This window comes from Furipterus horrens, unplaced genomic scaffold (genome assembly GCF_987537825.1).
Source record: "Furipterus horrens unplaced genomic scaffold, mFurHor1.1.pri manual_scaffold_6, whole genome shotgun sequence".
In the NCBI taxonomy this organism is placed as follows: domain Eukaryota; kingdom Metazoa; phylum Chordata; class Mammalia; order Chiroptera; family Furipteridae; genus Furipterus; species Furipterus horrens.
In genome coordinates, this window is record NW_028327176.1 from 119,368,937 (window position 1) to 119,394,422 (window position 25,486).

The 25,486-nt window shown below is 38.4% G+C and overlaps 1 protein-coding gene and 1 long non-coding RNA gene across 3 annotated transcripts in view; one reads left to right on the forward strand and one right to left on the reverse strand.

Annotated features, from left to right (window-relative positions):
• The window catches only part of LOC150007297 (uncharacterized), a 29,417-nt gene extending 4,823 nt beyond the window's left edge, over nt 1-24,594 (reverse strand). Inside the window, exons 1-2 of the long non-coding RNA XR_016512020.1 lie at nt 24,534-24,594; nt 12,058-12,154 (exon numbers count right to left, since the gene is read on the reverse strand). This is a non-coding gene — a long non-coding RNA (uncharacterized LOC150007297). The remainder of the gene's footprint in view (nt 1-12,057; nt 12,155-24,533) is intronic.
• KCNQ5 (potassium voltage-gated channel subfamily Q member 5) overlaps nt 23,495-25,486 on the forward strand; it is a 538,864-nt gene continuing 536,872 nt past the window's right edge. For both annotated transcript variants that reach the window (XM_090282660.1, XM_090282661.1), the window contains exon 1: nt 23,495-24,589. In XM_090282660.1, coding sequence (XP_090138786.1) covers nt 24,195-24,589 — 395 coding nt within the window. In that variant the 5' untranslated portion in view covers nt 23,495-24,194. The remainder of the gene's footprint in view (nt 24,590-25,486) is intronic.

Genomic DNA, 25,486 nt, shown 5'->3' on the forward strand with positions numbered 1-25,486 from the left:
TGTGCTTTTTATATCTTATTTAAGAAATACTTCCATGTCCATATTTCAAGAATATATTATACAAACTTATTTCAACAACTCTCTCATTGTGCCTGTTCTCCTTAAATGCCCCATCATCTACCTGTGAATGGTGTAAGATAGGAATCCACATTTATTTTTCACATATATAATTAGCTATTATTGCACTGTTTATTTAGAAGATATCATTTTCCACTGCTTAATCCAATGCCCGCACATGCATGACTCTGTTTCTAAGGCTCTTTCTTTTGCCTCATTGATGGCCTTAGTTACTAAGTCTTGAACCTGGTTGAGATATCTGATAATTAAATGTTTCACAGACTAACTTATTTACCACTTCACTTGCTTTTTATTCCTTTATGCCTCTCAAAGCTTTTCTCTAAGGTAATTTTTATTCTTATTAAGTATATTCTTTTGAATTTATTTTTAATACATTTTTGTGGATGTTGAATACTCCCATTTTTTTTCTTGTTTATCTGAAGATTTTACCTTCATTTTAGAGGATAACTTCACTGGCTATTTATCTCAAAACATTGAAGATACTATTTTACTAACCCTTAGCATCCTTTGGTTGCTGTTGAGGAGTAAGTTGTCAGTCAAGCTCTTGTTACTTTGAAAGTATTCTACCTATTATTACTCCTGTTGTGTTTACGATTTTCTCTCTGCCTTAGATATTCTGCATTTTCATTACTGTATGTCAAGATGTGTGCTTCTATTTTAATTTAGATTTTATTGATAATTGTAGATTCACAGGCAGAAAAATTACAGAGAAATCTCATGTATGCTTTTCCTAATAATCCCCAATATTAAAATTGTTTAACTATAGTATCGCAGTCAGGAAATTAAATTTATACAATCTTCTAATTTTATTCAGATCTCTCCAGTTTTACTTGTGCTTATTTGTATGTTTAGCTTCATACAGTTTTATCACATACGGAAGTCCGTGCGTCTCTTACCCCAGTCAAGATAAAGAATGGTTCCAAAACCATGAGTATCCCTCAGGTTGCCTTTTTATTACCACACCCACCTCCTCCTTGCAGTCTGGAGAGACAAACTACAAAACTCAATTCCTACCCATGTCATTTTAGATCTTCTCAGTCTATGTTCTATGTCCCGTAGTATGCCATTTGCATTTTTCATCTTTTTGTCTTTTTATGCTGCATTTTGGAAGAGTTATTCTAACCTATCTTTTAGTTCACTAAGGTTCTTTTCAGCTATTTCTAGTTAGTTGTTAGATCTTTTTGCCGAGTTCTTAATTTTATAGTTTTAGAATGAAAAGACTGATTTGATTTTTTTAAACAGAGTATTTTTCAAAGTAATTTTCTACTTAAGCCTGTTTTTTGAATATTTTTAGCTTATAAGCATAAATTGCCTTATATGTCTTTTAATTTAAAAATCTGAGTTCTTTATGATTTTATCCTATTGTCTTCATTTCTATACTGGTTCTAATTTATGGTATTTTCTTGTATGTCTGATCATTGTATTAAAAAGATTAATTGCAGAAATAATGTGAGGCCTCAAAAGAGAATTTTCATTTGCTTTTGCTGGGGGTGTTGGGCATTACAAAACTCTCATCTACTGAGGCTGCAGGTTCAAGTAAGGGTTTCTTTCCTTCTGGTTTGCCCTTTCTCAGAGGGTATAGCTCTTTTTCAAACCCTGCAGTTGGTAAGAATCAATTTTGAAGTCTGTCCTTTTGCCCCTAGAGGCTGCCAAAACAGCTCAGTTCCACAGCTCCTTGTTTCTTTGGGCAAAAGCAGCTTTTAGTTTTGAGTTTAACCCTCTGAATTTTCAGCCTATCCTAGATTTTGGCTAGGTTATTCTTCATTATCTTGTTTGCTCATCTCTGCTCTTAGAAAGTTTTAAAATATTTTATTCCATTTTTTTAAAGATATCATTCAGGATGCTGAGGAACCACTAAATACTTTTTAATTTTTTTTGGAAGATTGAATCATATAAATGTAATACCAATTTAGAAATTACACACATGCACATACGTGCATGCACATGCACGCGCGTGCATGCACACACATACACACACACACACACACACACATACTATGGAACAATTCCAACCATGCACTTGCAGGAGTAGGAAAACTTGGGAGAATTTTATTACAGCTATCCATGCCATAATGCTCTGTAAAATCAACCACACAACCATGGAGTCTGTGTTTTGTTATTTACTTTTGAGGTTTTAAAAAAAGATGTACAGATTGCCAAAACTTCTTGGCACAAATACAACTAAAACACAGAATGGAGCATGGGGGTGAAGGAGAGCAGAATTATTTTCCATATTAATCACATAAGTTCATTTACTACTGAAAGTTTCTAAGGCAGCTGAATTTAAAATAATATATCAGGTTTTGTCGTTGTTGTGTTTTAGTTTTAAAAACTGTGCCTTCAAATTAGCTAGAAGCAAAGATGGTCGCTGTTACTGTTACATTCAATTTATCTTCAGTAGCCTGCTGAGCTCTGGAAAAGTCAGTAAATGGAGTATAGGAAGATAAGAGAGTAAGCTCAGGCCTTGATCTACAATTAATTGAAGGCACATCTCTACAAGGCAGCAGCAACTTCAAATAGCAGTTGCTAAGTACCTCTTAAACGTGGCTCCTTAAACAACAATTATGCCTTAAGCAAAGAGGGGAACAATTAAGAGAACATTAATAAGGAGAGACACAAGGATCCACCTAAAACTGAAGGGAAGAAAACCTCAAGAGTATATGCTTGACAAAGATGTTTCTATTTAGTATCCTATAAAAAAAATAAAAAGTAACAAGGGTTGCTACCACATAATGTTGACTGAAAAACAGTTAAGATATTTTCACATAAAAAGTATCATAATTAAATTAAGACAAAAGAGGATGTGAAATATCTATAAGTAAATCCCATTTAACACTTTATAAAACTGCATTTTATTTAACCTTAAAGTATCCTCACCCAACAAATTCAATCAGATCAAGCTGTGCTTTACTCTCAAGGTATTTTAACCCTTTCCTTACAGCAATCTTAAGAGTGTTAAGAATAGTAAAGATTTGTGAGCTGTCATTATCCTCTTCATCTCTTCTCCTTACCAAAAATGGCTTAGTCATGTAAGAGGAGATTTACAATGAAAAAAGATATTTAAGAACTTGCACCAAGGTTGATTCATTCGAAATCAGATCTACTCTGATTGCTCCTGGGATGTTCTTGGGTAGCATCAGTGTCTCAGGAAATGAACTATTAGAAGATGTTTCTCCAGTTATTACATTTATGAATGAGTTTGCCCACAGCACTTATTGAAGATAGTTTTTTTCATTTGTTTCATCAAATATTGTGTAGATTCAAATATATGAATAAAATGTGTAAAGTACAAGAACAGCAATGCAATACTTCAACAAACATATGTTAACCTACAACCCAGTTTAAGAATCCCTAAATTATTATCACTTTCTATGCCTCCTAAATGCTGTTTGCCAATCTCTTTTCCCAGCCCTTTCTCCCTCTATTTTAAGTAATTACAATCATATTTTCTGTATCATTTCTTTGCTTTTTAAAATCATAACCAAGTACATTTGTTTTTGCAAACAGTGCATTGTTCACTCTTCACATGGTTTTAGTACTTGAGATAAATGAAATTGTCAAGTGTCTTCTTGAATTTGTTTTTGTTTTTTTTTTTTGCTCCTCAGAGATTCATAAACATTGTACATGGTTGTAATCAACTCATTTTCCATTTGTTTACTATTCCCTTGTATGAATGTCCCACAGTTTATTTATTAAGTCTACTTTTGGGTTGTCTCCAGTTTTTTGTGTTTTTTTTTCTTTGCTGTTAAACAGTGCTTCTAATAACATCTTTGCACATTATTTCCTGGTATCCATGTGTTTGTTTCTTCCAGAAATATAGACAGAAGTGGAATTTGTAGGTCATAGAATTGGTGTATTTTCAACTCAGTAGGAAAATATCAAATGTTTTTGAAGTGATGGTTCCAATTTACACGTCCATGGAGAGCAGTGTGGGCTGGTAGCTCCATAAATTAGGCAAAATATCATATTCTCACATGAATTAACTTCTCATTATAGTCCTCATTTCCATTCCTCTGTTTCTTAGTGAGAGTGGACCTCATATATTTTCTGGCATTTTTTTTTCTCCAGTGAAATGACTCTTCACATTTTCCTGCCCTTTTTCTCTTTCTGGTCCATTTTATTACATTCTTTGCTTCCTGTTGATTTTCTGTGATTTCTTTAATATTCTAAACTCTTAATTCTTTCTCAGTTATATACATTGCCAGTATCTTCCAGTTTTATTTGTTTTTATTTAATTTATGGGTATTTTGAGCTGAAGTTCTTTATTTTAATGTACCACTTAATGCATTTTTAAATCTTGTTTTAACAGCCTTCTTGATGCTATAGGTATAAAAATAATTATTTATCATTACACCAATTGAAAACTATTTTTGCATTTGTCATTAGGCCCAATTTTATTTTTGCCCATAATTATTTCAATGCTCTATTTTTTAAAAAGTCCCTTTACTGCCATTAATATGAAAGGCCAACTTACCAACTGAGTTTATATATGTTTCATTCTGTTTCTGGGAACTCTTCTGTTTTGTTGACTGACTTCATTTTACAGTTTTATAATTATTCTTTACAATTTATCTCAGTAAGGCAAAGTTTGTTCTGTTCATCAGTGTCTTAGCTATTTTGGATTCTGCTTTTTAAGATAAATTTTAGAATCAGTTAGTTTGTTAAGTTCCATAATGTAATAAAATATATACAAACAAAAATCAAAATCACCAGAATTTTTATTGTATTTATAGATTAACTGAAGGGAAAGCTGATTTTTTAATATTAGCATTATACCTTCCAATTCATAAATATAGTGTTTCTCTCCATTTATTTAGGTCTTACTTAGTATTGTTCATTTAAGCTTTATATTTTCCCAATGAATGTCTTGCATATTTGTGATAATTTACTCTTAGGTATTTAATTTTTAATGTAATGGTTAAGGTTATATTTGTTTGATTCTATCTTCTACCTCTGTGTTGCTAATGTGTAGAAACATGGTTGAAGTTTTTCATTGATTTGTGTGTCCAGCAGCCGTGTTAAATTTGCTCAATAAGTCTTCAGAGGTTTCTACATAAATTTTAAAAATTACACCATCTATGAAAAAATAAGAGATTCGATTTTCCTTTTAAACTTTATACCTTTTCTTTCCTTCCATGTTGCCCTGATAAAATATGACTGTGGTGAGAGCAGAAACCCTTGTCTTTGTGTTATCTGAAAAAGAATACCTTCAAAGTTTTATCATTGGGTATGCCCTCAGGCTTTGGCAATACTTTTAATTAGGGCAATTTTTGCTTTCACTTCTGAGTTTGATAAGTATTTTAACACAAAGGGAAGTTTAATTTTATCAAATCCTTTATCTGAATTCATTTAGATGATTGTATAGTTCTCTTTAATTTGTTAACATAGCACACTTTTGCAATTTATTTTGTGTTACACCATATTATATTCCTGAATGAACATACATATATCAGATGTTAAAATTTTAATATCTATCTTCACAGGTTAGTTTAGCCAGGAATTTTCTTATACTGTCCTCTAAGGTTTTGAAACCAAGATAAGGAGAACTACATAAAATGAGAATATTTTCTCTTTTTCTATACTTTAGAGTAGTTTGTGTAAGACTGGTATAAATTCATCTATTGAATGTTTGGTAGAGATTAGGGGTAAGGTATTCGAGCTTTTTGAGAAAGCACAAAGAAGGGGAGACATTTAACTGATTCAATTTCTTAAAGAAAATTCTATTTAGTTTTTCCCCCTACTTCTCCTTAAGTTAGTTTAATTTACATTTTTCTAAGTACTTTTCATTTTATATATTTTATATGTACTCTCATAATATTTAAACATTTCCTATCATTTAAACTATACAGAGTGCCTAGTTATGCCCCCTTTTCACTGCTAATATTATTGTTTCACTCTTTTTAAATTTTTAATTGCATTTATTGAGGTGACATTGGTTAATAATACTACATTGGTTTCAAATGTACAATTCTATAATACATCATTGGTACATTGCATGTGTGTTTATAACCCAAAATCAAATCTCCTCCTGTCACCAGGTATTTGACCCCCATTCTCCTTCACTGCCCCTCTACTCCACTCCTTACCCTCTGGTAATCACCATACTGTTATCTGTGACTTTGATGTTTTGTTTGTTCATTTGTTGTTTTCAGCTTTATATCCTACATATGAGTGAAATAATATGGTTCTTGACTTTTTCTGACTTATTTTGCTTAGCATGATATTCTCAAGATTAATCCATGTTGTTAATGAAATCATGGCAATATTTTCATCTTTCCTTACAGCTGGGTAATATTCTATGGTGTATTTGTACCACACAGAGAAGGAAAACTCTGATTCCAAAAAACCTCCGCTGCCTTGCGGCATACCTGTTCAGGGGAAAGGCTAAGGGAGTAAACCCCGACAGAAAATCCGGAGCCGGAGTCCCTAAGGCAGTTTGACGTTGTAGTCAACACCGGCAACTCCTGCGGCGCACCTGAAGCCAAGCTGTATTGACTCCGTCTTTTCCTTGGACCCTTCAGCTGCGAAGAGAGGGGGGGTCTGCTGCATGGGCAACAGCAAACCCTCCATATCACCCTGCCCAGGCTCTGTAGCTTCAGCTTCACTGGAGAGGACACTCCAGCGTCATCGCAAGATGTCGATTCAACACGGGAGGAGACAGATACCGTGTCACTCCCGAGTTGGACTGCACAGCCATTCTCGGCGGTGCAGATAGACTCTTAAGAAGCTACACCATCGTCTCTCGAGACGGTCGGCTGCCGACGATTTGTACCACATCTTATATATACAATACACATGGTGGTGCTTTTTTTTTCTTGCCTAGTCTTACCAGTTTGTAAATTTTGCTATCCACTTCAAATAATCAATTTTTGGTTTTGCTCATTTTCTCTATTTTATATCGTTTTCTTTCCATTGGTTTTCTATGATTTCTTGCCTTCTATTTTTGGAGGGTAAGTTCAGTTTTTTGTTTGTCTGATATATTCAACTCAGTCACTTTGAGGCTTTTTTATTTTCTAACATAATGACTTTCAGCCCTATATTTTCCTCTAAGAACCACAATAGCTTCATCACATAAGTTCGTTATGCAGCATTTTTATTATCCTTCAGTTTCCAGTACTTTCTAATTTTCATATGATTCTTCTTTGTAATATGGATTTTTTTGAAATGTTTAATTTTCAAAAGTATGAGTTTTGTCTTACCTTTTCATTAATTATGTCTAACTTTATGCCATTGTTGTCGAAGAACTTTCTACATGGTACCACTGGTGAGCCTTGCTTTATGGCATAATATGTTATTAATTTTGCGAAAGTTCTAAGTACCCTTGAACAAAATGAGCATTTTTGCAATTGATCCATTAAGTTAAGCTGGTTGATTATATAACTCAAATCTTGTATACTGTTTTTATGTTCCTGATTTCTCAGTTATTAAACAACTGTATTAAAATTTTTCACTCTGATGGTATATGTCTTTTCATCTTAAATACACATATATGGAAATCATTATTAAGTAAATGCATACAAATTAAAATTCTTACATCTTGCCAGTAACTTGAAACTTCCCTCCATTCTGTAATTACTTTTTAATATATTTTATCTGAAAATTAGGTAGTCATAATAGAATTCTGCTTTTGACTATCATTTGTGCAATATATCTTTTTTTCACCCTTGCATTTTCAAAGTATATCCTGAGGTTTTAGATGAGTTTTTTTTTTTATTTTTAAATCAAGACAAATAATACTTATCTTCTAACCAAATCTATAATTATATTTTAGTACTTTTATATTCCTGCAAATAAAATTAGGGGACAATAATAATGATAATACAAAAACCGAGATCAATTACCCCAAACATCACTAAAGCGTTCTAAAAATCACACAACAAAGCACTGAAGATTTCTACATCACATAGAACATTTTAAACCCAATTTTCCAAGTTAATTAGTGCTAAATGAATGTCATTGAGTATGTGTGTCTAATGTATATTTATTCTGTGGAGTATGAATGCAAATTACCTTGCCTTTCTATGCTTAATAATAAGTGTGCTGTTACATAACTAAACAAAGAAGTTGTCTATTAAATATGGTAGGCATTCTATCTAAATTAGATCTAGATGTTAGTGCCCAGAGATAACTGTCAGAAGCAAACACAAAAACTAAACCCTCAGGAAAATAACATTAGCAAGAGAGAAGACATTATTAGGAAAAGAGTTGAGTACTTCTGAAAACCTGTAAAATCTCTTTCTGATCATACACAGAACTTAACTTTTTGCTGGTGCATATGTGGGTCTATCATATTTAGTTTTCATTAAAGATGTTAAATTTTTCATAAAACCTATGCAAGTCATTATTGCAAATAGCTACATATTGAGAGCTCAGAAGTGAGAGATAGCTATATTTGGAATTATTTCTACTATCCTATGTATTTTTTTTTCTATTTATTCTACCTTATTTGAGTCTACCTTTTTTGTCTTATCTTTTTTGTAACTTTTATCTTTTTTAAATATTAATTAGATTCTTTCATTTTTTAAAATAGATTTAAAAGTCATACTTTCTATATCTATTATTTTATTGGTTACCTTAACATTTCAAAGTACCTACTTAACCTATCAAGATCTAAAATTACAATTTTCACATCTTTAAAACAATGACTTTATTATACCTTTAAATCTGATTGTGCCTTTTTGAGTTATATGTAATTATTAAGGGATATTATAGCTTACATTGTTTTTTTTGTATCTTCCCTGTGTTTATTTCTATGTGTTAGGTAGAGCTGCTATGACTCCCTGTCTTGGGAGCATGGCCTATGGAGTAGGGTACAGTGGCCCAGCCTCCCCATAACCCAAGCTGGGTACTCAAGGTGCATGCACCCTTTGTGTGGGCTGAGTACACTCTCCTCTATAGTTGAGACTTGATTGCTGATAGCAGGTCAATAGGAGGGATTTATCCAGGTCAGTCAGCTTAAAGGACTGGCTGTGGCCATTGAATACCAACCTCCACCCTCTGTGGAGGATAAACTGTGCAGGGGCAGGGTGATGGTGTTCTGATGTAATCTGTAGCTGCACAGGCTCTGGGGTTTCCCAGGTGATGTAGGCCAAGGCCAGCCTCCACCAGTATTCTGCCTGAGGCCATCCTGCCTAAGCTATAAAGCAATCTGAGGTGGCTGCTACTTGTGCTGGGCTTGGAGATTCCTGGGCAAAGCCAAGCTGTGAATCTAGGCTGGCTGCTGCTAGTGCTGGGCTTCAGCCACTTAGCAAGAGGTACAGGGGGCTGGAGGCTCACTGAGTCAGTCCGTTGCTTGTTTGAGAGGATTTAGGAAATTATGAAGCATGAGCCAAAACCAGCCATTCATGTGGAAAAGTCACGGTTAACAGTTCCGGTGGGCTATTAAGTTGGGTGGGATGGAGTCTCAGGAAACCTCCAGGTCAAGACAAACAGTGTTACCCAGGGTGATGCGGTCTCGGATATGGCACCTGCCTGCCAGCTCCGTGGATCTCTTGGGGGAGGGTTTAGAAAAGGGAAAATGCCTCTGCCTACCTTTTTGTCTGAGAGAAAGCTGTCCCCCACCTCTCAGCTTGATGCCAGACACCTGTTTCTCCCTGTATGCCACTGGTGCCTTTCAAGCTGTTACCCCAGTGCTGGAGCTCAGCAGGAGTGAGTCCGGGTAAGTATGTTTGTGGGTTCTTTAAAAGCAACTGCTTGGAACTTCAGAACTTTCTTCCACTGACTCAAACCCCACTGGCTTTTTCAACCAGAAATCATGGGGACCTATCTTCCTGGCACTGGAACCTTGGGCTGGGGGGCCTGGTGTGGGGCTGGGACTCCTCACTCCTGAGATATCCCTCCTGAATTTTTATCCACCACACGTGGGTGTAGGACCAGCCCATTCAGCATCTCTGCATCTCCTGTCTGAATGGATGTGGTTTCTTTAATTCCATAGTTGTCAGACTTCCATTCAACTCAGTTTCTTATCGTTCTGAATGATAGTTGTTCTATAGTTTAGTTGTAATTTTGATGTGGTTGTGTGAGTAGACAAGCTGAGTTTACCTATGCCTCCATCCTGACTGGAAGTCTATTGTTATTGATTTTAAAGAAAGGGGGATGGAGGGAGAGAGAGGGAGAGAGATATCCATGTGAGAGAGATTTATCCGTGGTTGCCTCTTGCACACACCCCAAATGGGGACTGATCCCACAACCTAGGGAATATGTCCTGACCCAGAATCAAATCCAAGACCTTTCAGTTTATGAGATGATGCTTCCACCAACTGAACCACACCAGCCAGGGAAATTTCACATTGTTTTAAACACAAAGAGAAGTATTGTTTTGTGCATTCGATTTTGTTTATTTTTACTTACATATTTACCACTTTCTTTATAATCCCTTTTGCATCTTCCAAGCGGAATTGCTTTCCTTTTGTCTGGAGTACATCTTTTGAAATTTTTAGAGAGAGAATACATATATTTTATTATAAACTTACTTTTTTCTCATCTGACAATATATTTTCATTTTTTAATGTTATTTTGCTAATTATATAATTCTGGACTGACTTTTTTTTTCATCACACTGAAATATTCCATTGTTTTCTTGTTTCCATTGTTGTTGCTGAGAAGTTGATTATTAGCCTAATTATACTTCCTTTCTCTCTGGTAGTTTTTGTTTATTTTTTAGATTTTTCTGTTAGTCCACAGCATTCTGTACTTTAAGCTATATAATATAGATGTTTGTTTATTTTTTATTTATTCTACCCTGGCTCATGAATCTATAATTTGATATTTTTCATCAAATTAGTAAATGTATATCTTTTTCTCTTTGGATATTGCTTCTACCTCATTCTTTCTCTATTTCTAGAACTTCAATTATTTGAATTATATTAGAATTTTCACTCTGTCCTACCTATCTCTTTTCTACCATATTTTATGTTTTACTCACTGTGCTACATTCTGGGTAAATTCTTCTGATCCATCATCTGGTTCACTAATCTTCTCATGAAGTATCTAATTATCCATGAAACCTAAGCACTGTTTTTATTTTAATATTTTTTTCATTTATGAAAGTTATATTTTATTCTTTTTAAAATCTGCTTGTTTAGTTCTACAGCACTTTATATTTTAACCTCCTTTTAAAGGAAATTTGTTTAAAATGCTAAACACAGCCATTTTATTGTCTGATAAATCTATATCAAAAAGTTTTGGAGTTTGCTATGATGATGCTTGTTCATGTTGTCCTGTTTTCTTTTGTGTTTGTGATTTTGACAATGATTTCTCATTTTTTGGAATGTCATCTGTAAGTATTCCTTGAGACCTGGCTTGATATTGGAGAGCATGATTTGCATTCATTTTTTTCCAAGTTCTTGAGGACAGTAACAATGTGGGACATCTTTAAACTAAAATACCACCAGAAGCCTTTTTTAACCACCCCGATGATATGACTTCAATCTATAAATGCTTGTGTACTGATCTGTTGAGAATTATTGGGAAAGCCTCTTTTCCCATAAAGTTAATGCCACATTTTAAGATGGATAATTTTCTATTCGATCCCTTTCCAATTAGTCCTTTGAGGATTTAGCCCACTGAGGTCTTATGCAAAGGCAATCACCTATTACACAACCTACCTTGAGTAGTTTTGCCTCCTGCCACTCTGCCCTCAACCTCAACACCATGTGAAAACTGAATTTCAAGTTTAGTTAAATTTGCAAGTATCTTAGGGTGGTAGCTCCACTTACCTGTCAGAATTCTCATTTTTATTAGTTTTTGACTTCTAAGGGAGTCTGGATCAAAGTATACCTTTTTCCACAATGCCAAAAGCAGAACCCCAATATTATGTTACCTTATTACTTCAGTTGGTGTGTGTGCACATGTATGAGTGCAAAAATATCTGCTCTCTACTGTTCATTATAAAGTGAATAATTGGTTGAATTCTATATAATGCCTATGTCAGAGGATAACATTAAATACTTGTGTTATTTAACTAACATTCTTGATTACCTTCCATTTTCAATTTGTGTTGTTTCCATCTCAGACGCATTTGAATTTACATGTTCCCCTGTGACTCTGACAGCACTCAGATGTGGTTTTCCTTCTTCTGAAAAGAAAATGAAATAACACTCAGTTTCTTGTGACCCCTCCTAGAAGACAGAGAATATGTGTCATCAAATTCCCTATTAAGTCATTTTGTTTGATTTTTAGTTTGCTTATCTTTGAAATTATATTTGCTTGAAATTTGTGCTTCTATAAAATAATAGAGACAAACAAGGACATCAGTGTCCCAAATGAGGTAAGAAATTTGTATTCAGATGTCATTATAAGCCTACAATTTCTGCTCTAGGAAAAGTAACAAAAGAAGTCTAAACATCTCCCATTTTGGACTGGTAGCTCATTCCAGCAGTGGAAACAAAGCACAGGGACTTAGAATAAAGTGTAAGAAAACCAAAACAAAAAACAAAAAAAAAAAACAAAAACATAGAATAGGAGAGAGAGAGAGAGACTAAGCTTCTTTGTGTTCATGTACACGAGTGTTTCCATATTTTTAGTTTTTGAGCAACTACAAACACCTTAAATCTGTATGGCTGAGCAATGTACGTGAATTTGCCAGTTAATTATGGTCCCTTACAAGAAAAAAATTTTTAAGTAAATAAATAAATATCCCAACATGTTGTGTCTCTTAATATTTTCTCCTAAAGTACTTTTTAAAAAAAGTGTCCCATAACAAAATGAGAAGGCACCTATAATTGTTATTTAACAATTTACAGAGCACCTACCAAGTGCAAGGCACTTTGTGTGCATTATTATAATTTATTCATCTCCCAGTAACCCTTTATTGTTTCCCATTTTGTAAATGAAAAAATTGACAGAAAAGGAACTAAATAACATACCCACTGGTATGTTAAGTAGAGATACTGTGATTCAAACTAATCCAGGTAAAATCTCTAATTTTCTAGTATAATCTAACAAAAGTTTAATCATTTTTATTTAAACTAACACCATTCAAAGAGTGTTAAAGAAATAGAAATGAATACTTTCATAATTGAAATCTGAGAAGCAATTTTATTTTTCTTTTCCAGAACACGGGAGCTTTAGGAGCTTAGCCAATCAGTGAAAGCAGAATAAAGCTAGTGTTTTAGAGGCTCTATGTGCCCATGTGTCTTTATCCAAGTTGTGTATATGTAAAAAATAAATATTACCTACAGAAAACATGTTGTAATTATGAAAAGAAAGCTTAAAAACAGGCTTTGCCATTAAAAAGTAGGTAAATTTGTTCATGGATAACATGACACTAAAAAATGTATTGTTATTTTATTTCTCTTGATATTTTCCCATGCTAATAGATTTGTTTCTAACTCAGAGAGCATTATTATATAAGAAAATTATTAGTCACTATAGCACATTCATATATTATTAATTAAGTAAAAACTATTGTCAGTTGATATATCTCTTCTAAAGTTATGATAACAAGAAATGTGTGTTTTTATGAAATTTCTCAAAAAAGATGCAGTAACCCACAATAGAAATACATTAAAATGACACTCAGACAAAATGTTCATGCTTGAATCTCTTGATAAAATACCTCTAGTGAAGTGGTGAATAGGCAACTAAAGACGATACTTAATTTACTTTGCTGATTGGTGTTTTATTACCATGCTAACCTAAAGGGCTCTTGTATAAATTTAAATGAAATTAGATAAAGCTTGAATAAACCTAAAGCATCATTTGAAGGATCTCTATTCTAATGCAATCAAGATAGAATGTCTCAAAGAGCCCTCAAAACTCTGAACCAACTGGACATTCATTTGTTCTCTGACACTTGCTGCCTCTTTCATCTCTGTCCTGTGGCACAGGCAGAAAGAAATGTTAATTTTTATGTATAAGAAATATTGATAGTGCTTTAACCCTCTAGAATAGTATTGAGATAGACATACTTACTAACCTGTTGACCTTCCTTGGTATTGTCTACATTAAAATTTTTATTTTAAATGATAAAATATTTTTCATATAAATATATAGCATTGTTTCTGATGCACATACTAAAAACTAAAATTCTAAATAAAGAAACAAGTGGTATATAGTCTAACAGATATCACCAAATAATAGCAAGCAAACTCTCCACCTCAACATCTTCAAAAGATGCCTTAAAAAGTTTGTCTAAAGCAAAGTTTCTCAACCAATATTGACATTTTTGGCAGGATAAATCTTGGTTGTGGGAGCTGTCCTGTGCATTGTAGGATGTTTTAGCAGCATCCAAGTCTTTACTTCTTGGGCACCAATAGCAATGACTCTCTACATTCTCAACCTCCTTTACACTGTTCCTACCAAAAATGACTCCAGGCATTGAAATATTATCTCGGGGGCAAAATCACCACTGGTATAATGCATTAGCTCTGGATGAATGCATGATTAAAAACCATTTTAGTTGGTTTTGGATTATCAAGTTTTAGATAATCTTTCTATCATTTTATGTTATGTATTTAAGTCTGCTAAAAGAGGTTTTAAAGCTTTTGAAAAAGTTACGATAAATTATAGGCTGCCTTAGATAGAGATAATATCTGTCCTAGAGTTTTGACACATGATAAACATTCAATTAACAATGATTGAATGAACTGAAGAATGGATGAATGAATAAATTCTCACTAAAGAGAGAGATAGCAGTCTTGTGTAAACTCAGGTAGGATTAGTCATGGCCCGGCTAACCACTGTAAGACTGAACACTGACAGGCCCACTTAAGAACCTGGTCAAGGGCTGGGAAGAAGAGCACAAACTTCAGGTGTGGGTAGGAAATTGTTGGCTAGGCAGCCATTGCTACATTTAAGTTAGAACTGTGGCAGTTGGATGTTATCCAATCTATACTCGTATATGTAACACAGTGCCCTGAAGGAGCTGCAGCCAGGATGGCATCCACAGGTTTAAGTGGGTGGGCACACAAACAGCTGACATTTTGGAAGTTGGTTAACTAGTAATGGTACTCCAGTCACCACTCTGAGACACAAGGTCAAGATTTAATTCCTGGGGTGACTGACAAGAACAAAGCTGAGAATTTCTCATGCCAGGTTATTATACAACAGTGAAAGGAATTTAAGCATAAAAATAACTGATTTATTTGCCAGAGCTGAAGCTCTGAGTTGGCCTACAATATTCCCTTTTATTGCATGAGTAGATGTTTCTTGGTGGTTTGTATGTTGGTGGGCAACATTTTAAAGCATTGGATTGCAATTATATTAAGTTATATTTATAAGTATTTATGTATACATGCACTAAGCTATACACATGTACACACAGGCACACACATACACACAATGATACTTTTATTTTTAAATATTCAAATCCTGAAAACTTAATTTGAAACAGAAATATAATTCTTCTGAGTAAATGTGCCCTATAGTATACCACATGAAGAAAGTTCAAGAATTCATTCAGACACTTCTAACAGAAAAGGCCATCACAGAGATCCAAATTCTTGGTTCTGTCAACTCGAGAGCTTTATGGTGACCACAAACCTTCCTACCCTGGGAATACTCTGATGACGCATTATATAAACAGCAGCAGGGTACTCCTAAATGCTCCCTGAGAAATAGCATGGGCTATTCCAGGGAGGTCAAGGGAGTTTCTACTACTACAAATAGTCCCATATATCCAATACAAAGCATCCTGAAGAGAGCCTCCAGAGAGTCCTTGTAAAACTCACTCCTTTAAGTGTATAGTCTAAGGACCCACAATCTGGGATCCATAACTTCAGTTTTTATGAAAATTGTAGGTATGTTTTGTAGACATTTTATAAGGCTTTCACCAAATTCTCAAACCTCTTTCATCCATTAAAAACTTCAGAATCATAAATTCAAAGATATTCTAAAGCGGTGAATTCAACACATCACAAGACATCTAAAATATTACATATAAATATGGTATTCTTTCTGATGTATCGTTAGAAAATATGTTCTCTCATACAGTCAGTTCTCTTTTCATTTTGATGATGTTTTCTTTAACGGTAGAGAGGCTTTTTAGTTTAATGTAGTCCCATTTGTTTATTCTTTCCTTTGCCCTTAGGAGGTATATCAGTAAAAATCTTGCTACATATAAATAAAATCTTTTGAAAAATAAAATACAAATATATTTTATTACATATATTTTAGAGTGAAAGAATCAAACACCTATAACAATTTTGAAGTATTAGAAGTATAATAATATTTAAAGCTATATATTTTAAGGTTTCCCTTATTTAAATATGTCTAGTAGCCTTTAATAAAATATTATTAATTAATTAATTAATGCACAGCCTAATATATTTCAGATATAGTTGTTTTTATTGGATTTTAAACTTCACAAATAATTCACCTGAAAGCTGTTGCTGCAAAATTTAAAGTTTCATTTTTGGGTTATCTCAAAGTTTATCCATAAAAACCATATTATTTTACAAGTTCATATTTCTATAATTTTTATGTGCCTAATAAATTTCAGTTAAATGTTAACAAATGCAGAAGATAATGTTTCAGAAGATTAATTGCCTATTATTTTCAAAATGCAAGTTAAATCACAAACTAAACATAAAGTATGTAAATATTGATACTCATGAATGTTAGTAGTAGCAGTGAGCACTCTGTGTCAGAGTTATGCTAAGGCCTTTGCACAAACTAGTTCATTTAATCCTCACAGAAGCCCTGAAATAAGAATAGTATTATCCTCACTTTAAACATTTTTTAAAAATTATTACTTAGGGAAAATCAGTAACTCAGCCAGGAACCAGTATCCCGCACTTTATGTGCTTTTTTTTTTCTGACTCTAAGTCCTGAGCACTTTAAAAGCAATTTACAGGTATTCGTTGCTTCACTTTCAGCGTTCACCACCCAAAATAATATTGGGTCTGGTGGTCTCCAGTTTCTTCCTCATTTTTAATGATCCTGTTCTCATCAGGAAATATCTTCTTCCTTAAAATAATTTGAACTTTGTCCCTCTTTTCCTCAATATGCTGCAGTCTCACATAGAAAATAACAAGCAAAAACAAAACCAAAACTTTTAAAACATGCCAAGTAATACTCCTTCTATGTCATTGACCTTATCAAAAATTTACACCATGGTAGAAAACAAACAAACAAACAAACAAAATGAAACAACTTGGTTGCAATCCCACTTTCCCTCTGTCTTTATTTTATTTTTTTAAGATTTTATTTATATGCAGCATCATTTTTACTCATCTATCTCCTAGGGCAAGGAAAATAAAGGAAAAAATAAACAAATGGGGCTACCTCAAATTAAAAAGCTTCTGCACTGCTAAAGAAATCATCATCAAAATGAAAAGGGAACTGACTGTATGGGAGAACATATTTGCCAATGATACATCAGAAAATGGTTTAATCTCCAAAATATATAAAGAACTCATATGACTCAACACCAAGAAGATGGACAGTCCAATTAAAAAATGGGCAAAGGACATGAATAGACACTTCTCCAAGGAAGACATAGAGATGGCACATAAACATATGAAAGCATGCTCAACATCACTAGCCATCAGAGATGCAAAATAAAAGCACATTGAGATATCACTTCACACTGGTCAGAATGGCCATCATCAACAAATCAACAAAAAACAAGGTAGGTGCTCAATCTACATTTTTTCTTTTCATTAAACTGAACTAATATCAAGTGCTTTTCTGAAAGTGGTAGTTGAAACATGTAATTTCTTGCTTAATATTCTTTAGTGGTCCCCTTCTCAATTCATGACAAAATCCAAAGTTCTTGCTGAAACTCTTAGCCACAGAGCCCCTGACTTACTTCTCGCTCCTGCTCCTCCTTACAGTCCCACCTTCGAAAGTACCCTGGGCTCCAGAACACAACTACTGGCATTCTCAAGGAATGATTACTTCTCAAGACTTCACACTTGCTCGAATGTTTTCTCTTTGAATACCCTCACTCATGATTTCACCAAAATCCAATTATTTCTCAAGACTTAGCTCAGCTGTTGCACTCTCCAGGAAACCCTCTATGGCCTCCCATAACATCCTGTGAGAACCACTGTGAACTCATCACTTGTTATGATTACTTGCCTGTTTACCTATCTCTGCCATTGTTCCATGAACTTGATAAGAATCAGGACTGTTTTCCATGTCTGCACCCACTCCAGCTAGCACAGCACCTGATGATTAATGATTGCTTGTGGAAGGGATGAAGAGGTTTGGGAAGATTCATAAAAGATGCTTTCTTAACTTGTTGTTAGAAAAAAAAAAATGATAAAATGTCAGTACCACTAGAGGGCACAGAATTCTAACAGAATTTTCCACCACACTAGCTCAAAGGAGAAATTTTCTTTCTGTATCAACCTCTTCACACAGCTTCTAATTATATGGATCTTAAAAATATCAGATGACTGCATTTAAACTACTTCCAGAAAAAATGTATTACAGTAGTTGGCTGTAATAAAGAGAGCAGCGCTGTCATGCTAACATGTCAGGAAAAATGAAATCTGGTATAGCCAAATATAATAAACAGTTTTAGAAATAAAACAGAAGGTAGTTTTAGGGAAAAGATAAAAATGTACTTTCAGCCCTGAGCAGTGTGGCTCAATTGGTTGGGTGCCATTCCTCAAAATGAAAGGTCACCATTTCGATTCTAGGTCAGGGCACATCCCTGGTTTGCAGGCCAGTCCCAGTTGGGGTGCATATGAGAGGCAACCAATTGATGTTTCTGTCCCTCTCTTTCTCCCTCCATTCCCTTCTCTCTAAAAATAAATAAAATCTTTAAAAAAATTTTTAATGTAATTTCAAAAAAAATTGATACTACAAGATTTGTGACTGTTTTACAAGTTTCAATTAAAAAATATATCTATGCAGAGAAGCCCTTCTGCAGGAAAAGTGAAGAGGTATGTTGAGGCTGTTTCCATATTTAGAATAAAACCCCAAAGCCTGATTTAAAATAACAAATAGGAATTTTCCAATATTCTCTTTTGGAAAGAGAAACTGTAAAGATTACTAACACACGATAATAAGTAAGCTTTTTATTTCAAAAGTTAACATAATTTAGTAGTTAAAAAATGTTTGTTTGTTTTATTTTGTTTTATTTTTCTATTAAATACCATAAGTTTGAGTCCTGGCTCAAATACTTATTAATTTTGAAACATTATTAACTTGTCCACAGCTTAGTTTCTTCTTCTGTAAACTGGACATGAATGCAGTGTCTCCTTATGGAGCTATTGTCAGAATCAAGTGAAACAATTCTTATAAATTGCAGTGCCTAAAACCCCATAACATATGCTAAAAATTACTATTATTTTGCTTTGATAGTGGTGATCAGCACATTATTAATTCTTAGGAGAATCCATTTTGATAGTTACTTGAATGACAATGGTGAGAATTTTGGGCCTTTTCCCTACTATTTGTTTGCCTTCCTACCAACCTCTCTTGATGTTTACATACACTCACACCTACACTCTTTCAGTGTCCCTGGGGCAAAGGCTGTTGTGAAAGGTCCATGCCTCATCCACTGTGTGGGGCATGGCGAAGATCCCTACTAAGCTATAACCTTCATGTGGTCTGTACAGGCTCAAATGATCTCTGATATTGCCTGGGTTCTCTGATTAATTTCTGCTTGTTGGAGACATATCTTGAAGAGCTTAGCATCATATGTCTTACAGATAAGAATTCTTGATTGAAAAAACGTAACTGTGGTACACAATGTTGATACGTTTTAAATAATAAGAGTAGGCAAATATGTTTATTGAACCAATGGTTATAATGAGATACCTAACAAATGCAATTAAGGTTGCTATGCTTATTGGTTTGGTTGTAACTTGATAAAAGGAAAATAAATGCAGAGGAAAAGGGTGACATTGTTTAAAGGGCTTTCTGTTCAGCCCCAAGACTTCCATTTTGCCTCTAGGCCTATAAGGGAAAAAAGCTGAGCCTTGGGCAAGTCATTGAACAGCAGCCAACCATAGATTTCCTTTTCTTCATCATTAAATTTCCTTTCGCTCTAAGGTTTGAGAAAGCTATTTGTCATTACTATCCTGTTCAGCCCAGTAATTTCACAGTGGATCAAAGTACGTCCATATCATTAAAAAGTGGCACTTATATTACTCACTAGTTGATCAGAACCATGAACATGACCTGATGGGAGGGTATGTTGAGGGAGTACAACTGGGCTAAAGGGAAGATAGGGAGGTGTAAAGAAGAAGGAAACGGGGAAAGCATTTTGTGAAACCAGCTCAGATCTAGTTATTCTGCCTTAAAAATCTCTCCTGGGCCTCTCTAACTCCTGTACCAAATTTTCAATATTACTCTTTTAGAGTACCTTCAGAAGAAAAATATCGTCGTCGTCGGCAGCCGTCCGTCTCGAGAGACGATGGTGTAGCTTCTTAAGAGTCTATCTGCACCGCCGAGAATGGCTATGCAGTCCGACTCGGGAGTGACATGGTATCTGTCTCCTCCCGTGTTGAATCGACATCTTGTGATGACGCTGAAGCTACAGAGCCTGGGCAGGGTAATATGGAGGGTCTGCTGTTGCCCATGCAGCAGACCCCCCCTCTCTTCGCAGCTGAAGGGTCCAAGGGAAAGACGGAGTCGATACAGCTTGGGTTCAGGTGCGCCGCAGGAGTTGCCGGTGTTGACTACAACGTCAAACCGCCTTAGGGACTCCGGCTCCGGATTTTCTGTCGGGGTTTACTCCCTTAGCCTTTCCCCTGAAGAGGTATGCCGCAAGGCAGCGGAGGTTTTTTGGAGTCAGAGTTTTCCTTCTCTGATGTACCCTGACTGGAAGATCGAACCAGCGACACTTAGCTCGCAGGCCGACGCTCAATCCACTGAGCTAAACCAGCCAGGGCTGAAGAAAAATATAATGGGATAGAAACACACTGAAATAAAATATTTTTAGCAACTATTTTCAGTTGAAACCATCTCCATGTAGACTACAGAAAATAGTCGTTTCCGTAATCAAATTTCAAGCAGGCATCTTACAATGTGTAGAGAATGAATAGTTGAAAGCAAACCCATCTCCAAAGGATGGGAGGGCCAACCAACTCACATGTTCTGCACTAGCAATAAACATTTGCCTTTGGAAAAGGTGGTTGTCTTTTAACTTTATGCCTGTTTATAATGCTCTAATATAATTATTTATGCACAGAATATACACTATACAGTTTTACTCTTTGACCAGTATGCCCATCTTCTCTTCTGATATTTGAGTTTTAATATTTTATCAAAAGAATGAAAGACAACTTCCTAACAACATCCGTGTTAAAAGGCATAACAACAGAAAAAGCTTAATCAGAATACTTTGTTTTCCCCACAGTTAATTCCTGCCTTTTGAGGGAAGTTAGCAGGTAGTAAAGGAAGTGAAGTACATAGAGAATCTGATAGGAGAGGCTGTGAAGCCTCACTTTGTCTTCCTTTCAGAACATGCAAGGGCAGGATGGTTACAGCTTGCAGCTATACCCCTCTCTCGGAATGGTAGTAGGCAGAGACCAAGAAATAAATCCACGTGCTTATAAATACATACTCTGTTGAAGATGCGGATGACCGGGTGGATGTCTTACTAAACTGGGAGGCACAATGGTTGGGTTCCTACTAACCCTCATACTAACTACCTGTGAATGCTGGGGAGGGTCTCTTTCTCCGGACTCTAACTGGAGGTTACTCTCTAGCAGAGAGGATTCCAAAGGTCCTTTCCAGCTCCAAACTGCTCCTGATCACCAGATCTGATTTTTTAAAGTTCAATGGCATTTGCTTAATCAACATCACTGTTCACTAATGTTATTGCTGCAGCCCAGGTAAGCATCAGTGGATATTTCAGCAGCTGGCTCTCTTCCTGGGAAACATCCACGATCTGCCTTCCAGATACTTCCTGCTTGCAGGGGCCCAACCACACCAGTGAGATGGAAGTGGCCGGACAGGCAGCAGCGGTTGTCAAAGTTTGCAAGAAAAACCTCTTGGTTAAGAGGAAATAATTTTCACTTTTCTGCCTGCAGAAAAGCCAAGATATTCAACTTGAAAGAGTGCACGCAAATCATTTTAAGCCTGTCTCTAGATCTTTCACCCTGGAAGTCCAGGTACAGAAGCTCCGAGGGGACTCTAAACATAGCAACAGCAACCCCTCTCCCCACCCCCCTCAGTCACCGTGCAGCCCCTGGCCTCATGCAGCCCTAGGATTGGCGAGCTTGTTCCAGGGCGCTCTCTCCATCTGCCTGGAATAGCAGGGCACGGAGCACTCTCTCTTGCACCTCCACAGCGCGTGGGTGTGAAGTGTAATAGGGGAAAGCGAGAGTGGCTCTGGGTATTGGTACTTGGCGCACAGTCAGTCACGTGGCACCTCTACCAGTTGCGTGGACCGGCTCTGAGGCTAGTGCCTGCCGTGGACATGCTGTGGAAAAGGAGGGAGAGGAAGCAGGGTCCTACCAGGAGCCAGGGGCCGTCCAGGGGGTTTCACGAAAATAACAGCAACGACAATACAAAGTAAAAATAACACAAGGAAATGGAAGTATTGCCAGAGGCAGGAAGGAGCTGTAGCTGGCGTTGGGAGAGTGGCTGTCTCCGACGGGTGGAGACAGCTGAAATAAGACCTTTGCCTTAGCACTGCCTGGGGGTTAGGCTTCCGAAAGGAATAAGGCAGGCACACGGAATCACTACCTTGTCGCGATGTGCTATGGTTTTGTATTGATGGTTCATCCTTCAGTTTAACTTTGTGATCATTTTCGTTCATTCTGGGGGTTGGGGCAGGGGGCGGGGAGGGGAGCTACTCTCTTAGAAGTTCCCAAGCCTGGCTTCCTTTCAATTTCCCCACGCAGACTGTGATGTTTAACTACTTATACTTTATAATACAGTGTTGCTGAAGGCCAGAGCCCGAAGCCAGTGGCACTGTGGTCTCCCTCCTCGCCAAGGGTGCGAGCTTTGGGCTGCCCCCGTGTCAAAGGTGGTGGAAGACCCAAGCCAGTCTTAAAAGGAATCTCACCATGTAAATTACAGCATACAAAGGTGGGGTGGGAAACTCCAGAAACGCGTGTCCTGGGCTCTCCACCTTCCAGGATTTTTCTCCCAGACACTGGGGCCACCGCCGCCACTGCCAAGACTTCGCAGTTTTATAACTTTTTCGGAATTAAATGGAACTTTCTTGACGGAAGGAACCGGATTTGTTCTCCCATGCTTCGAGCCACTGTCAGGCGGAGGCCCCAGGCAAGTCATTAACCTGTGGAGAGGCCACTTTGGAGTTTTAATGCCCTCCCCATACTCCACGCCTGGGCTGGGAAGGATGGTCAAGTTCCTCGCGGGCTTTCTGTCTCATGCTAGGTTGGAAAGTCACAGCCTGCAAGCTGGAGTGAGCCTCAGGGAGATACCAGGTCCCCGCCTCGCCGTCTCCGCAGTCAAGTCCTGCGGGGCTGCACACTGAACTGCCAGGGACTCGACAGCTGTGTGGGACCTGAGAGGCACGGCCCGGAGCGTCGCGCAGAGCGCCCGCTCGGGACTGCTCAGTCCTGAGGGCAGGGTAGGGCCGTTCCGTTCACACACCCCTTGCAGAAGGATGGCAGGACTTGGCGCTGCAGAGTAGCGGCGGGAGAGAGCAGCGACCTGCATCTTCAGTTTCTTCTCTGGGCACTAGGCTGACTTAACCTTCCGGACAGCTCCAAAGCCCCAGAGATAACCAAACCGAACTCGCGCCTCGCAGAGGGGCTTTCGAGCCCCGTCCCCTCCGGGGGAGGGAAGCAGACGCAGCCTGGGCGTGGAAAGTGGAGGGAAAGAAGAAAGGGGGAGCCTGGGGCTGGGTGTGCGCGCGTGGGAGCGCGCCTCGGAGCGCCCCGCACTACTCGTTTCAGCCCTAGGGGCACTTCGTTAGGCGGGAGTGGTACCCACGGGAATCAGAGGGAGCGAGAGAGGCCCCCTCAAAGTGACGCCCCAAACAGGTCCGGATTGCGAAATCGAAGCTAAAGGCTGCTAGAAATTGGGACTCCTCTTCTTCCTCCGCAACCCCACCTCCACCCCAGCCCCGAAGCCCCAGCGGTTTGCTAGCTGCTTGCTTCCCCGCCTTCGACTCGGAGGTCGAGAGCAGGAGGCCCCCGGTCCGCCGCGGCTTCCTCCTTGAAACCCGCCAGCGTGCATGAGGCCGCTGCCCCCGGCGCAGGGACCGGCGCCCCCCTCGCGGTGCCCGTGGTGATGCCATGCCCCGCCACCACGCGGGAGGAGAAGAGGGCGGTGCCGCCGGGCTCTGGGTAAAGAGCGGCGCGGCGGCGGCGGCGGGCGGGGGGCGCCCCGGCAGCGGCATGAAGGATGTGGAGTCAGGCCGGGGCAGGGTGCTGCTGAACTCGGCGGCCGCCAGGGGCGACGGCCTGCTGCTGTTGGGCACCCGCGCGGCCGCGCTCGGTGGCGGCGGCGGCGGCCTGAGGGAGAGCCGCCGGGGCAAGCAGGGGGCCCGGATGAGCCTGTTGGGGAAACCGCTCTCGTACACCAGTAGCCAGAGCTGCCGGCGCAACGTCAAGTACCGAAGGGTGCAGAACTACCTGTACAACGTGCTGGAGAGACCCCGCGGCTGGGCGTTCATCTACCACGCGTTCGTGTGAGTACCCGAGTCCCCCGTGAGCCCCCTGCCACGCCCGCTTTGGGTGGCCCCTGTGCGGTGCCTGGCCCCCCGGGACGCGCTCTCCGCGCCCACGCCCTGGCCCGGCGCGCGCGCGTGCAGACATACACGCGCGCGCACACACACACACACACACACACACACACACACTGCGCGCACACGTGGTGGCTTTTATTTCTTTGCACGTGTTTATGGTTTTGCTCATAGAGCCTTCCACCTCCCGCAGCCCCACTCTCCCACCTCTACAAACTAAACCTTCTCTCCGAGCACACCCAATAAGCTGTCCCGCAGCTTTAGGCACCAAAGACCGGAGCCAGACAGACGTGGGACCTAAGCTCCGCGGATAATTGGGAGCGATTAGGTCCCGAGATACGAAAACTTCAACCGAACCGGTCGCCTGAGAACTGGGAAATGCAAAGGGCGGATGTGTGCCCGTATGAGGCTTGTAAGACTTTACTGGCGAGGTCAGGAGGTGATGGCGGGGTACGTCGGGTGCAGAGAGTCCTGGGGGCGGAGCCATCGCTTGGTGGGGAGAGCAGCTCAGTTTTAAAGTGCGCCCGGAAACATGCCTCGCCACCACTAACGGAAAATCTGTCAGTGCATGTAGCTCTCCTGCCACAGAGGTGGCCGAAGTCCGGAAGAGGCGAGCAGGCTGGGGCAAGGTGATGCTCCCAAGAAAGTGGTAGAGGCCTGTGGGGAGTCTGGGGCACAGGACCCCGGGCCAACGTGCCATAGCAGTGGGCCGCCCAAGACAGGGATTAGACAGTAGGTCAAGTAGATATTTGTGGCTCTGAGTCAAAGTGTGTGTGTGTGCGTATGTTAAGTAAGCCTTCTACATCTAGCAGAGAATGCTTAATGAGAAAATGATTGGAAGCA